Source organism: Phyllobates terribilis, unplaced genomic scaffold (genome assembly GCF_046119375.1).
Source record: "Phyllobates terribilis strain yellow unplaced genomic scaffold, ASM4611937v1 Scaffold_11__3_contigs__length_659146591, whole genome shotgun sequence".
In the NCBI taxonomy this organism is placed as follows: domain Eukaryota; kingdom Metazoa; phylum Chordata; class Amphibia; order Anura; family Dendrobatidae; genus Phyllobates; species Phyllobates terribilis.
This window is the reverse complement of record NW_027362771.1, coordinates 428,490,070-428,504,878: the sequence shown is the minus strand read 5'-3', so window position 1 is coordinate 428,504,878 and position 14,809 is coordinate 428,490,070. Positions and strand designations below refer to the sequence as shown.

The window sequence follows — 14,809 nt, the reverse complement described above, 5'->3', positions numbered from 1 at the left end:
TATGTGTGTGCAGCTAACTGAGCCCTGGTCCACACTCCATCCTTACCGGGAAGTGGAATATCACACCTCTGGTTGAGGTGCAATACCCCTGTAGCAACCGAGCCCTCGGGGCGCTACACATTTATCACCCATTCCTGGTTTTGTCTCCCACTCCTGAGAAAAAATGCTGACCAAATACTGACCAAATACTGATAGTGGGGCCGTGGCCTTAGACCTGCTCTGAGTCTTTTTATCCTAAGTCATGTGGCAATGCTCATTAAAAGCTTGATATTGACTTTTATGATTGCTACCTCCAATAAGTGGCACTATAATTCAAGTTATCTTTCTCACTGAAGGGGCTATTTGCATAATTAATCTCCCAGAAGAGCCCTGTGTGGTCTATAAGTCTCCTTATGCCAGCTTGACACTCTCCAACAGCAGAAACGTTCCCCCTTTGACCTCCATTCAGAGGACTCTCTCCTAGCCATATCAGATCTCCTGCTTTCCACTGATGAGGAGCAAACACCCCAAAACATTTGTCTGCAATACAAGAAGGGGAAAGTTAGACAATATTTCAGTCACCTTGAATCCCCACAGAAGAAGGACAATTGGCTTAAGTTGATCTAAGGTCATTGGATCAAATTTGTGTGGTAAATGTTCAATCTGTACTTGCCTGACAAAGCAACAAGACATTATCAATCCAGGAGGCAGCAGCAAATATGGAATCAGATTGTAAATTCCAGCGATTCCAGAGTAATTTATGCAGATTATTTGGATTAGTATGGATCACAGAGGTTAAACCCCCCAGTGATTATACATTTATCGCATCTTCTGTGCATAGGTGATATATGTACTTTATGCACAATATAGCTGAATGGTAATAAACGTCTGCGGACTCAAGATGTCACTAGCGACACACTATTCAACTACAAAATGAAGTCATTTACTGTTGTTGCCAGTGGGAACACAGAGTACACTTACGAAACCTGCCAGAGTGTTCATGATTTAAAACTGGGGGTTGTTTTTTGGACTTTTTTTTATATAATAAGAGATATTTTGTAAGATATGATACTAGTATTAGCTGCTCTTTGTACAAATTGTGCATCCACGTCTGTCCTTGGGGCCATTTGTAATACTTTTGATCATATTATCAAGCTATTTTCCCCCGAGAAGCAAAGGAATCCGACATTAAAAAAAAATAATGCATGCTTCTCTATGAGGAATATGGAAGTACATATGTAGGGTCTCCTACAAGCCTTTGCATAATCTCTTCACATCTTAAAGAGTCTTAAAGGGGTACTCTTATACTATGAAATTGGTATATTCAGTCAGGCAGCCTGAAAATACTTTGTATTGTCTTGCTAAGAGAGCTTTTATCTTACATAGTGTACAGCTTGTTGGCAAGAAGACCAACCACCAGAGCCTAGCCAAGTGTGTGTAGTAGTTAAATTCCACATTGAGTTTACTCCTGAGATCCCAGTCACGTCTCTCTAGAACTTTGATTTTAGCACATCAGTTAGCTGCTCACCTCCCTCCCTCTTCCTTTCAGCTCCCGACTTGTAAACAGTCATGCAAAATCACAGCACCCAGCATTGGCAGTTTCCATAGCAGTTTTCGTAATCATTGCTAACTTGAGCCCTGTGCTTGATCAAATGACCTGCTATCTCTATATGCAATATCGTGATACCAATGTAGACTTCAGAACAAGCACTGACAGACTGGTAATGTGTCATAGTAACATAAGCTCAGCAGTAGGACGAAGCTACTTAACCAGAGCTGTCACTCAAAAAGGATTACTCACCCCCAGCAACAAGGAAGTGAAGAGAATGGAGAGCTGTGTGTTGCTGAATACACAATTTGAGAATAACCCTTTAATACAATCATGTTTATGAGGCCTTAGAGTTTATTCTTCACATATCCATGAAATAATATTTGTATCTCTGACCTTATATCCTTTATAATATATTAGTAATACCGAAACCCCTGCTTCTTATCTATTTACCTGGATTTTCATTCTCTAAATGATTTTTTATGCAATGTTGGCACCTTACTAAAAATGATAAATAAAATATCATATATCGATTGTGCACTCTATTAGTCAAGAAATAATTCCTTTGTGTTATTTTGTAGGCTGCAGAGCAGGTGATTTGTGTGCTGCACTCCCTGCTTCCCGTTCTCAGCCCAGAACACTTGCGCTCTCTCTCCACCTCTCTAATGGCCAAAACTTGCCAGTGTCTACGTCCTTCTCTACCTCTACTGACGGCTGCTCAGAAAGCAGCTTTAATGCAGTCATTGAGGGTATGATGCTTATTACATATCATAAATGCTTATCGATAACATACGCACAAGTTTATCAGATCACTAATGTCTTCTGTTCTACAAACTATGTATTGCCAATTTCAAGCATTCATAAAAACTGTTGCATAAGTTGCATGCATAATAATGGTTTTATTCATTTAGTGTCAAATATTTTGCATCACTTTACAAATTAAAGAAAATATGCACAGACAAAACTGAATATTACAGAGTGACAAACTAATTAACATTTTCGGTGGAATTTATCAGAAGTGCAATTTTTGTCATCAGTTTTGGTTGTGGCTGTGTTGCTGGTATTTTTGCCAAATTTATCAAGGTGGCAAGCAGTGATTGATAAATTTGGCACATTTTAAGATATTACTCTTCTTTCTAGAAATGTTGCTGAACTTTCTATGCCATCCTCATCTTAGTTAGTTGAACATTTTTCTGCGACATTTTAAAAAAGTAACAAGTCATAAATATGACTAAATGAGGCAAAATGCTGGGGTGCCGCCACTTTTGATGAGCTCAAAATAAAAACCATTTTATAAATGCGTCCAAAACATAAAAATATGCCAGTAACAGGTGCAAAACAAATGATAAATTCCCACCTATTTGTAAAATTGGCATCATTTTTGCTCTAGTCTTAAAGAGATTGTCTCAAGTTTTTGAAGTTATCCTCTATCCATAGGATAGTGAAGAACTTCACGATCGCTGACGGTCCTACTTCTGGGATCCCTACTGATCTTGAGAATCAGGGCTTTGAAGAACCTTGTGCTAATGGAGCAATTTTTCAATCAAGTGCACATGCATTTCATTTATTCTTAATTGCCAAAGAGCAGCTGAATGCTGCGCTCGGGTATTTTTAATAGGATCACTTGTGAACCATCCTTCCTCTGGATATTTTGGAAATATCACTTTTTAAAAATTCTTCCTATTAGGGTATGTGCACACAATCAGTAATTGCTGCGTCCAATCCGCAGTGGCCTGCTGTTACAGCATAGTGGATGGGATTTGTAGAAATTCCATGTCCACTATGCGTCTCCGTACACCCATGGAAACTGACCTGCAGCATGTCAATTTCTCCTGTGGGTCCGCATGCGGCCTTTCCCCATAGACCTAACCTCTATGAGGAAAGTCCGCATGTGGAAAAAAAAATGGTGCCGCTCATTAGCATATTAAGCGGAAGCCGGCGGCGGCTTCTCCGCAGAGTCGGGGCCGTAGGTAGCTCCGGATGGTGTGCACATACCATAACACTATTGTATAGAAATGCTAAGAAGTCAAAATGCCCGCAAAGCTGTACCAACCAGCCACAGTGACCCACAAGCGATATAATGCTGCCTGGAACTAGAAGCCAGTGTGTCCAACACTCTTTTTATTTTTGTTTTTTACTATATTTTTTTTGCAAAATAATGCAAATAACTATAACAAAATATTCAGTTGATTGCAGGATATGGCTAGGATGTCACAAGTTTCCAACATACTATATAGAACTGCTGTTTTATTCTTATTTATATAGAGGCATATCCAAGATGTTGAGCTGTGGCCGGAGCAGTTTTCCTGTCTTCTTCCCTTTGCACCACTAAAACTGTTACATTTGGACACACAAATATTACTGCGGAACATGAGCCTGTATGGAGAAGTTGCTTGGATGCCACAGCAGGTATCTACTGACTAGAGTGCTGTTACTCACTGTATATCTTGAAAATGGTGATGAGCTGAAACATAAAAAATGATAGCAAAATGTGGAACTTTTAAGGTGGTTTCAAATTCACATGGTGCTTGTCTCGAAAAAAAAAGGATTTATTTTCCCTCAGTCAAGTACATTCAAATGGAATGGGAAATATGAAAGACTTAGGCTGCGTGCCCACTATGCATTTTTCAAGCGTTTTTGCCGCGGAATTTCCGGAGCGAAAATGCTTAAAAAACGCTTGGTAATACGTGCCCCATGGTCCCCAATGATAATCCGCATATGCTGTGCACATGCTGCGGAAATTTCCGCTGCGGATTATCATTGCGGAAAAATACGCAGCATGTCCATTAATTTTGTGGACAGGCAGCGTAATTGCCGCCATTGACTTGCATTGAAACGCTTAATATCTGTGCCAGCACATTTGCACACACGGATATTAAGCGATTCTATGTGCGGATGGTACCCGGGTTTGGAGAAGAGGAGACTCTCATCCAGACTCGGGTACCGTAGAACCTGTTAAAAAAAGAATTTAAAATAAAAAATAAAGATTATACTTACCTTCCGATGTCCCCCGGCCTCCTCAGCGATGCATCCGGTCTGTTGTACAGCTTGCGGTGGGGTGAGGACCTGCCATGACGTCATTGAGTCATGTGACAGGTCACGTGGCCGCTGACGTCGGCGGTTGCGTGACCTGTCACATGACTTAATGACGTCACCACAGGTCATTCACACCACCGCAATCAATACAGCAGACCGGACGCGGCGGAGAAAACACCGGGGGCCATCGGAAAGTAAGTATAATCTTTATATTTTATTTTTTACCATTCTTATTCTTTACTTTTAACTATTACTTGGTCACACTATATAAATCCATGACGGTTTTATGGATTTATATAGTGTGAACAAGTTGTCAAGCACTTTTCCAAGTGATGCTAAAATCGCTTGGAAAAGCGCTTGATAACCCGCATGCGGAAATGCATGCAAAAACGCTTGACAAACGCTTCTACCTGGCGGGAAAAACGCATGTAAAATCCGCATGCGTTTTTCCTGCCAGGGAGAAGCGGAAAAAATATGCAGCATTTCTGCATCGTGAGCACATAGCCTTATAGTTCTCCTTACTGGATCCACTTCTGGTTTATCTCAGAAGACGGCATCAAGCCTGCAGTGACATTTTTCCGAAACAAGCAGTGTATGAAGTCTAAGGCTATGTTCACATGTTGCGATTTTGCTGCGTTTTTTTTTTCTGCAAGCAAAACCCGCTGACTTGGCAGTAAAGAAGCTGCTTACAAAACGCAGGTTTTGTTGCATTTTTTGCTGCTTTTTTTTTTTTGCTGTGTTTTTCAGGTACATTTGTCTCTTGTGCATGCTGATATAGTTTACTGCTGGTTATTCCTGTGTTTTCTGCACCTAAAAAGCAGCAAAACCTTTACCTGCGTTTTTGCACTTACTCATTGCTTTCTATGGGTGAAAAAACGCTGCAAAAATTCTGAAAGAAGTGACATACTGCAGTTTTCAAAAACGCAGCAGTTTTCCAATTTAGTCAGGAAAAAAAAACAAGCATGTGCATGAGATTTCTGAAATCTCATAGCTTTTGCTGGTAATGTAAATCGCAGATTTTAATTTGTATAAAAAAATGCAGCAAAAACACAACGTGTGAACATAGCCTAAGGTTGGAAAGATAATGAATAAGATTATTTAGAAGTTTTATCTGTTTAATGTGGATTGTTGTAGTAAGAGTTTCTCTATGTCACATCCATAGCCAACAAGTAACAACCTTATTCAGTAATGTGATGACTTTATAAAACACAATTGTTTGTGTTTCTGTCGCTTTTTGGTTTGATTTATAGATAGCCTCAAAAGAATACTAATCGAAAATAATATTAAATAAAAAGTGTCAGAGAAAAGCAGTTCATAAAATTTGGTCAAGCTTATTTCTTACTGAAGATCTCTTAAATAATGTGAATATTAAATGTATATTTCATTTCTTCTATGTAGCATTGTAAATGACTATGTAGTAGTATATGCTGTAATCACGGTACATGTGTTTTATATGTGGGCCCGTACACATGATGAGTAGTAGAATGGCAACACCCCTTACTCTGCCAGTGAATAGAATTTTTTTAGTATATTAAATACATTTATCATGTATCCGCAGAAAACGTCATAAATAGAAATGAGCAAAAAGATCCAAACTACTCTGGTCCGACATCCAATACTAAATGGCACCCGGGCCACTTATTGGGCCCTGGAATGTTATGACGTTCCATCAGACTAAAAGAAGTGAATGATGTAGTGGTCTCGTGTGTACGCTACGTCTTCATTCACACAGGGGACTTTGGAGCCACTCTTCTCGGGATCAGTGGGGCTCTCAGCAGTCAGGCCGCTGCCATCCCCTATTTTGTTGATAGGTGATAAATTAATTTAGTGGTAAAACCTCTTTAAAGTGACTATATGTAATGAATCTGTGCACTGTTATTTTTTGGAACAGACTCAATTCCTTTGGAGGAAGATTCAGGCTGGTGCAAACCTGACAAAGAATACAATCCTGTAAGTCTATGTGTAATGAGATAAGATAACCTCCAGGAGGAGCACTAAATATTGCAATGAGAATAAGCACTACACTGCTCCTTTCTGCGTTCTGTAGCTTATCTTCAGGCTAGGGTTGCAATCAAAAATGTAATATCTTTTCCCTGTTAACAGCAGCCTAGGAACCTTGGCTAATGGGATTGAATGTGACAATCTGCAGCAACTAAACACCCTATCGGAAATCAGAGATGTGGTTAAGTATCTCCAGGGGATTCCTAGTGGTCTGCGAAAAAGTCTTGTAAGAAATGAAGTTTGATTAAAAATACAGCTACATTTTCAGATTTCTTCCATTAAGATTTCCCTATTTATGTTTCATAGAGGAAGTGCATCTTGGAAGAAATACAAAAGCGACCTGAACTTTCCTGGGAAGAGACTGGCTGGATGGGGCCTGAATTCATCACTGATCTCCCGTAAGTGCAAAATCACCAATATTATGGCAGCGTTTACAAGATCAAGACTATTGAGTGATCGCTGATCGGCAGTGGTATAATAGCAAACTGCAATCTCAGCACACAGAACGATCATTAACACAATCGTCCTGTGCAGTTAGAACATAATGTTCTTGGCAGCACATGTCCTGTTTACACATGGTGATGTGCTATGAAGAACCATGGCTTTTAAGCAACCTTAAAAGTTATTTCACCAAGTAAAAAAAGCATTTTGCGTATTCATTGGTTGATTGCCGGCCAGTTTTGGCATGCCAATAATCGGGAAATGAGAGCTTTTAGGATTACTTGTTCCAGATTATCAGCCATTTTAAATGGACAATTTGGTACTTAGATATCAAAAGCAGATGCTTTGCCAATGTAAATCATGTATAGCTTTTATAAATTATGGTTACCGTACTTATCTAAGCCCTATTTTTTTTTTAAGCCTTTGTCAAACATTTTGTTTCTGAGCAGAGGTCTCAGGCAATATGATCATATGGAGATACTGTCCATCTGTGGAGCTCAATTTACACACTAAATATTGCTACATCTAAATAAATGCCACTTCCACACAACCATAGATCTGAGAGCTCAGGTTTAGTTGTAAAGATGGCCATGGACATTAACCACTTCGCGCCAGAGCCTGTTTTTGCCTTCGTGACCAGGCCAATTTTTTCAATTCTGACCACTGTCACTTTATGAGGTAATTACTCTGGAACGCTTCAACGTATTCCCCTGATTCTGAGATTGTTTTTTCGTGACATATTGTACTTCATGATAATGGTAAAATTTCTTCGATATCACTTGCGTTTATTTGTGAAAAAATCGGAAATTTGGCGAAAATTTTGAAAATATAGCAATTTTCAAACTTTGAATTTTCATGCCCTTTAATCAGAGAGATATATCACACAAAATAGTTAATAAATAACATTTCCCACATGTCTACTTTACATCAGCACAATTTTGGAACCAAAATTTTTTTTTGTTAGGAAGCTATAAGGGTTAAAAGTTGACCAGCGATTTCTCATTTTTCCAACAAAATTTACAAAAACATTTTTTTTAGGGACCACATCTTATTTGAAGTGACTTTGACAGGCCTTTATGACAGAAAATACCCCAAAGTGACACCATTCTAAAAACTGCACCCCTCAAGGTGCTCAAAACCACATTCAAGAAGTTTATTAACCCTTCAGGTGTTTCACGGGAATTTTTGGAATGTGGAAGAAAACAATGAACATTTAACTTTTTTTCACAAAAATGTTACTTTAGACCCAATTTTTTTATTTTCACAAGGGTAACAAGAAAAAATGGATTTGTAGTGCAATTTCTCATGAGCGCGTTGATACCCCATAAGTGAGGGAAAACCACTATTTGGGCGCACTGCAGGGTTCGGAAGGGAAGGAGAGCCATTAGACTTTATGAATGTAAAATTTGTTTGAATAATTAGCAGACGCCATGTTGCATTTGGAGAGCTCCTGATGTGCCTAAACAGTGGAAACCCCGCACAAGTGACACCATTTTGGAAACTAGACCCCTTAGGGAACTTATCTAGATGTGTGGTGAGCACCTTGCACCCCCAGGTGCGTCACAGAAGTTTATAATATTGAGCCGTAAAAATAAAATTTTCACATTTTTCCCACAAAAAATGTTTTTCATCCCCTAATTTTGCATTATCATAAGGGTAACAGGAGAAATTGCACCATGAAATTTGCTGTGCAATTTCTCCTGAGTATGCCGATACCCCATATGTGGGGGAAAACCACTATTTGGGTACACTGCAGGGTTCGGAAGGGAAGGGGCACCATTTGACATTTTGAATGTAAAATTTGTTTGAATAATTAGCGGACGCCATGTCGCATTTGGGGAGCCCCTAATGTGCCTAAACAGTGGAAACCCCCTCAAGTGACACCATTTTGGAAACTAGACCCCTTAGGAAACTTATCTAGATGTGTGGTGAGCACCTTGCACTCCCAGGTGCTTCACAGCAGTTTATAATATTGAGCCGTAAAAATAAAATTTTCACATTTTTCCCACAAAAAATGTTTTTCATCCCCTAATTTTGCATTATCATAAGGATAACAGGATAAATTGCACCATGAAATTTGTTGTGCAATTTCTCCTGAGTATGCCGATACCCCATATGTGAGGGAAAACCACTGCTTTGGTGTCCGGCAGGGTTCGGAAGAGAAAGGAGCGCTATGTTGGCTGGGATAGTTTGCAGACACCATGTCACATTTGAAGAGTCGCTAACATGCCGAAACTGCAGAAACCCCCACAAGTGACCCCATTTTGTAAACTACACCTCTCAAGGAATTCACTGTAATGAGGCAGCGGAGTTACTCTGGACTCCGTCTGGCCTCTGTTTAGTGGTGTCCTTTTTTTCAGAAGTGCACAAAACTGTGGCCAACCGCACTTTTATGCACGCCTAAAAAAACTGACACCATGGGATCACAGGCCAGATGGCATCCACAGTGGCCTATATCTGCCTCATTACAGGGAATCTTCTGTCATGTGTTCCATCTGAATCACGTTTTTCAGAGATTTACATGGAAACTCTGGTGTAAGTGCTCAGCGCAGAGCGCAGGATAAATGGGAGCAGAGCCTTACTGTGATCTTTGGGAGACATAATAAACAAATCAGTAGCAGGTGAAGAATTGGTTTTATTTATTTTTTACGCCATTCCTCGTGCGGTATAAGTGATGAGATTACGTTATTCTTCGGGTCGGTGCGATTACAGAGATACCAGATTTATATCGGGTTTTTATGACTGACAGCTGTCACACACTACGAGACGCTTTTTTTTGCAAAATCTAGTTTTTGCATCGCCATATTTTGAGAGCTATAATTTTTCCATATTTCAGCCGACAGAGTCATGTGATGGCTTGTTTTTTGCGGGATGAGTTGACATTTTCATTGGTACCATTTTTGGGTACATGGCATTTTTTGATCGCTTTCTATTCCGTTTTTTGGGAGGTAAAATTAACAAAAACCAACAATTCAGGAATTGTTTTTTGAGGTTTTTTTTTTATGCCGTTCTGCGTGTGGTAAAAGTGATAAGGCAGCGTTATTCTTTGGGTCAGTACGTTTACAGCGATACTACACTTACTGTATATTTTTTTATGTTTTGGCGCTTTTGCACAATAAAACAATTTTATAGAAAAAATTTTTTTTTTCGCATCGCTTTATTCTGAGAGCTATAACTTTTTTATTTTTCGGCTGATGGAGCTGTATGGCGGCTTTTTTTTTGCGGAACAAGATGACGTTTTCAGCGGTACCATTTTTATTTCCATTTTGCTTTTTGATCGCATTTTTTTCCACTTTTTGTTTGGCGATATGATGAAAAAGCATAGTTTTTTGCTCCGTTTTTTATTTATTTTTATTACGGTGTGCACAGAAGGAGTTAATTAGTGTGACAGTTTTATAGATCGGGTGGTTTCGGACGCGGCGATACTAAATATGTGTACTCTTTTTGTTTTTGCATAAATATACGGATTTATTGGTTTAATATTTTATTTATTTATTTTTATTTATTTTGTGATTTTTTTTTAACAGTTTGAAAACATTTTTTTTACTTTTTTTTACATTTTTACTTAGTCCCTGTATGGGACATTAATTTTTATTTTTCTAATCACTGTTCTCATGCAATGCAATAGACATGTATTGCATTGCATGAGAACTTTGCTGACAGTTTCACACTGTCTGTCTCCTGCTGGACTCAGCTGCAGGCTGAGCCTAGCAGGACACCATATATGGCAGATCTGGAGGCGGTCATGTGACCTCCGACTGCCATAACAACGGCAGGTCCTGGAAGACATCAGGGGGCCGTCGGAGAGTTAAGTGGACGACCCCCTCTCCTCTCACTATCTTCTAAATCACTATAGATCGCGACATATAGAAGATAGCAAAGGGTTAGCATCATTAGGACCTGATCCAATCAGGTCCCGATGATGTCCCCTGTCAGAGATGTCGCTCTGAACCGCAACCGCAGCACTTGCAGGACCCTGGGGGTCCTGAGGGCTGCGGGACCACCGACCGTTCATAAACGTCGGCGCTGCACAGAGTCCAGGCAGCGCCGGCGTTTATGTACAGTTGGCGGTCGGGAAGCGGTTAAATACCCGTCATTCACACAACGACTATCTCTCTCCTTTCCATAATCTTTTTACTTTTAACTCCTTTCCATAAATAATCTCTGGAGACAGATTCTTATGCAGATCAGTATCTGGCCCATAGATCTTAACAGCTCATTTACATATCAAGAAAAACGTGGTTTTCTCAGGAATAAGACATCAAATTGCACATCTTTTTTTTTCAACTTTCTATGAACTAAATAGCTATGCAGATGGCTCAGGAGGGTGGATCCTACTGACAGATTCCCTTTAATACATGAGGGCTGAGGAACTTTAATTCAATACTGAGCAGAACTAATTATTATCCAGTATATACGATTGCATGAGTTTAGGGATTGTGAAACTTTAAACATGTCAAAAAGAAAGTCTTATGAAATCCTAATTCTCTTATTTTTCTAGAATTAAACTCATTCACAGGCTTTCTAATGAATCAGTTAAACAATTCCTGGAACATGCTCATAAGTATCCAAAGAGTTTCATGGAGCTTCCTTTTCATAAAAAGTCCACACTGGCACAGCGAGCTCTTCATATTCTGGTAAGGGGGTATTGCATGTCTTTGAGGTGTATATTTATGTGCAAAATTGGATATACTTCATTGTTTTATTATTGTATTCATGACCTGAAATTAGCAACAAAAGGACATGAAATGTATCAGAGACAGTTTTATATTTAAAGGATAGAAACTGAGATAAGGTTATAGACTAGAGGTAGCCATACACATTAGACTGAAGGTCCCTATACAGATTAAATGGTTGTCAGCCAAAGGATGCTTTGGACAATCGTTCGGCTGACATCCATTTCTTCCATCTCTCCCATACAAAGGGGAGCTCGTTCGGCTGAGCACTTCTGTGCCCTTTCTGAGAAAGCTGCCAACAGACATCTCTGCTGATGGTTTATCTCCGGGAGAATTTGGCAACGTTAAAATATAAAAAAAACCTGTGATTTTCATTTTCTTAATATATACTGCATATGTTAATGTTTATTAGTAACTTTATTATTATTATTATTATTTAGTATTATAGCGCCATTTATTCCATGGCGCTTTACATGTGAGAAAGGGGTATAATACAAGAACAATTACAATAATCTTGAACACAATGTGACAGCGACTGGTACAGGAGGAGCAAGGACCCTGCCCGCGAGGGCTCACAATCTACGAGGGATGGGTGAGGATACAGTAGGTGAGGGTAGAGCTGGTCGTGCAGCGGTATGGTGGTGCGGTGGTTACTGCAGGTTGTAGGCTTGTCGGAAGAGGTGGGTCTTCAGGTTCCTTTTGAAGGTTTCTACAGTAGGCGAGAGTCTGATACTTTGGGGTAGAGAGTTCCAGAGTAGGGGGGAAGCACGGGAGAAATCTTGTATACGGTTATGGGAGGAGGAGATAAGAGGGGAGTAGAGCAGGAGATCTTGTGAGGATCGGAGGTTGTGTGCAGGTATGTAATGGGAGACTAGGTCGGAGATATATGGAGGAGACAGGTTGTGAATGGCTTTGTATGTCATGGTTAGGGTTTTGAACTGGAGTCTCTGAGCAATGGGGAGGCAGTGAAGAGACTGACAGAGAGGAGAGGCCGGGGAATAGCGGGGGGACAGGTTGATTAGTCGAGCAGCAGAGTTTAGGATATATTGGAGGGGTGCAAGAGCGTTAGAGGGGAGGCCACAGAGCAGGAGGTTGCAATAGTCAAGGCGGGAGATGATGAGGGCGTGCACTAGTGTTTTTGCAGATTCAAGGTTGAGGAATGTGCGGATCCGGGAGATATTTTTGAGTTGGAGTCGGCAGGAAGTGGAAAGGGCTTGGATATGTGGTTTGAAGGAGAGTTCAGAGTCCAGGGTTACCCCAAGGCAGCGAGCTTGAGGGACTGGGGAGAGTGGGCAGCCATTGACGTTGATAGATAGGTCAGTTGGGAGGGTTGAATGAGATGGCGGAAAGATGATGAGTTCTGTTTTGTCCATGTTAAGTTTTAGAAATCTGGCAGAGAAGAAGGATGAAATAGCAGACAGACATTGTGGGATTTTGGTTAGTAAGGAGGTGATATCGGGTCCAGAGAGGTAGATCTGTGTGTCATCAGCATAGAGGTGATAATAAAAGCCATGAGACTCTATGAGCTGTCCCAGGCCTAAGGTGTAGATGGAGAAGAGCAGGGGTCCTAGAACTGAACCTTGGGGGACACCGACAGATAGGGGGCGAGATGAGGAGGTGGTCTGTGAGTGGGAGACACTGAATGTCCGGTCTGTTAGGTATTAGAAAGAGATCCAGGATAGGGCAGGATAGGGCCAAGTCTGTGATGCCGAGAGATGAGAGTCTGGAGTAAGAGGGAATGGTCCACTGTGTCAAAGGCAGATGACAGGTCTAGGAGGAGGAGGACAGAGTAGTGTCGCTTAGATTTGGCGGTTAGTAGGTCGTTGGTGACTTCTAATGTAGTATATTTTACTAATATAATAATATATAGAATAGGGATCTCAAAATGTTTCTTAATATTATAAAGCAGCCTCAAAGGTAGTGCAAAAACTAAAATCACACAATAATGAAAAACTTGTGTAGTTTAAGTAAATGAATGATTAAATGACTTTGTGCTAGCATATCCCATTATCTGGAGAGATAACTGCACAGGACCTGGATCTCTTGGGACCGCTAGTTGGGTTTATTGGAGAAGAAGACATTTCCCGCATTAATAGGAAACATTTACTATTCCACCTGGAAGAGCTGAAGTCATACTGCCTGTCTGAGGAATTCAGTGGAAAGCTTGGATGGATTTTAACAGAAGATGATCTGTTGGGGTACTTACAATTTGTATATGTCACTATGTCATTTACTTCTGCGACTCAGTCTTTGGTTGCAATTAAAGAAAAATTGTAAACTCAGCCTTAATTTTCTCATTGGTCATATATCTAGAATTATGCTACCATCACAGTTTTAAACAGGTTTTCCGGTCTTGAAAAACCCCTATGCTCGAGTGCAGTTTATTTAAAAAAAAAAAAACTGTTCTTTAATTACGCTCCCCAGGTCCAGTGCTGACTCTGCCATTGCTACCAGTGATTTGTATTGTTTGCAACTCTGATGCACTTCAGTCAATAATTGGGCTGAACGGCTTGTGCTGTCGACTTGCCATCAGCACTGCAGATAGTAACAATCAATGGGAGCAATGGCGGAGATGCAGCACTGGACCTGAGAAGGGTGAGTAAAGGACAGGTTTTTTGTTTGTTTGTTTTTTAATCAAACTGCAGTCAAGTGACAAGGATTTTCCAGAAAACCCCTTTAAGGTAATTAGTTCTTCTTTCAATATCAACGTATGTTATGATATTGCACAATGCTGCGTAATTACTGTATATAATAATTTGTGATTTGATGTACACATGTGGTCAAAATTGTTGGTACCCCTCGTTTAATGAAAGAAAAACCCACAATGGTCACAGAAATAACTTGAATCTGACTAAAGTAATTATAAATTAAAAATCTTTGAAAATGAACAAATGAAAGTCAGTCATTGCTTTTCAACCCTGCTTCCACAGAATTTAAAAAAAATTAAACTCATGAAATAGGCCTGGACAGAAATGATGGTTCTTCTTAACTTAATATTTTGTTGAACAACCTTTTGAGGCAATCACTGCAATCAAACGATTCCTGTAACTGTCAATGAGACTTCTGCACCTCTCGACAGGTATTTTGGCCCACTCTTCATGAGCAAACTGCTCCAGTGGTCTCGTGT

At 40.0% G+C, this 14,809-nt stretch overlaps 1 protein-coding gene across 1 annotated transcript in view; it reads left to right on the top strand.

The window, feature by feature from the left end:
* Positions 1-14,809, top strand: part of STRC (stereocilin) — a 109,474-nt gene that overhangs the window by 61,786 nt on the left and 32,879 nt on the right. The window contains exons 13-19 of the mRNA XM_073654728.1: positions 2,966-3,133; positions 6,238-6,367; positions 6,456-6,514; positions 6,668-6,791; positions 6,872-6,963; positions 11,508-11,643; positions 13,681-13,880. Coding sequence (XP_073510829.1) covers positions 2,966-3,133; positions 6,238-6,367; positions 6,456-6,514; positions 6,668-6,791; positions 6,872-6,963; positions 11,508-11,643; positions 13,681-13,880 — 909 coding nt within the window. The remainder of the gene's footprint in view (positions 1-2,965; positions 3,134-6,237; positions 6,368-6,455; positions 6,515-6,667; positions 6,792-6,871; positions 6,964-11,507; positions 11,644-13,680; positions 13,881-14,809) is intronic.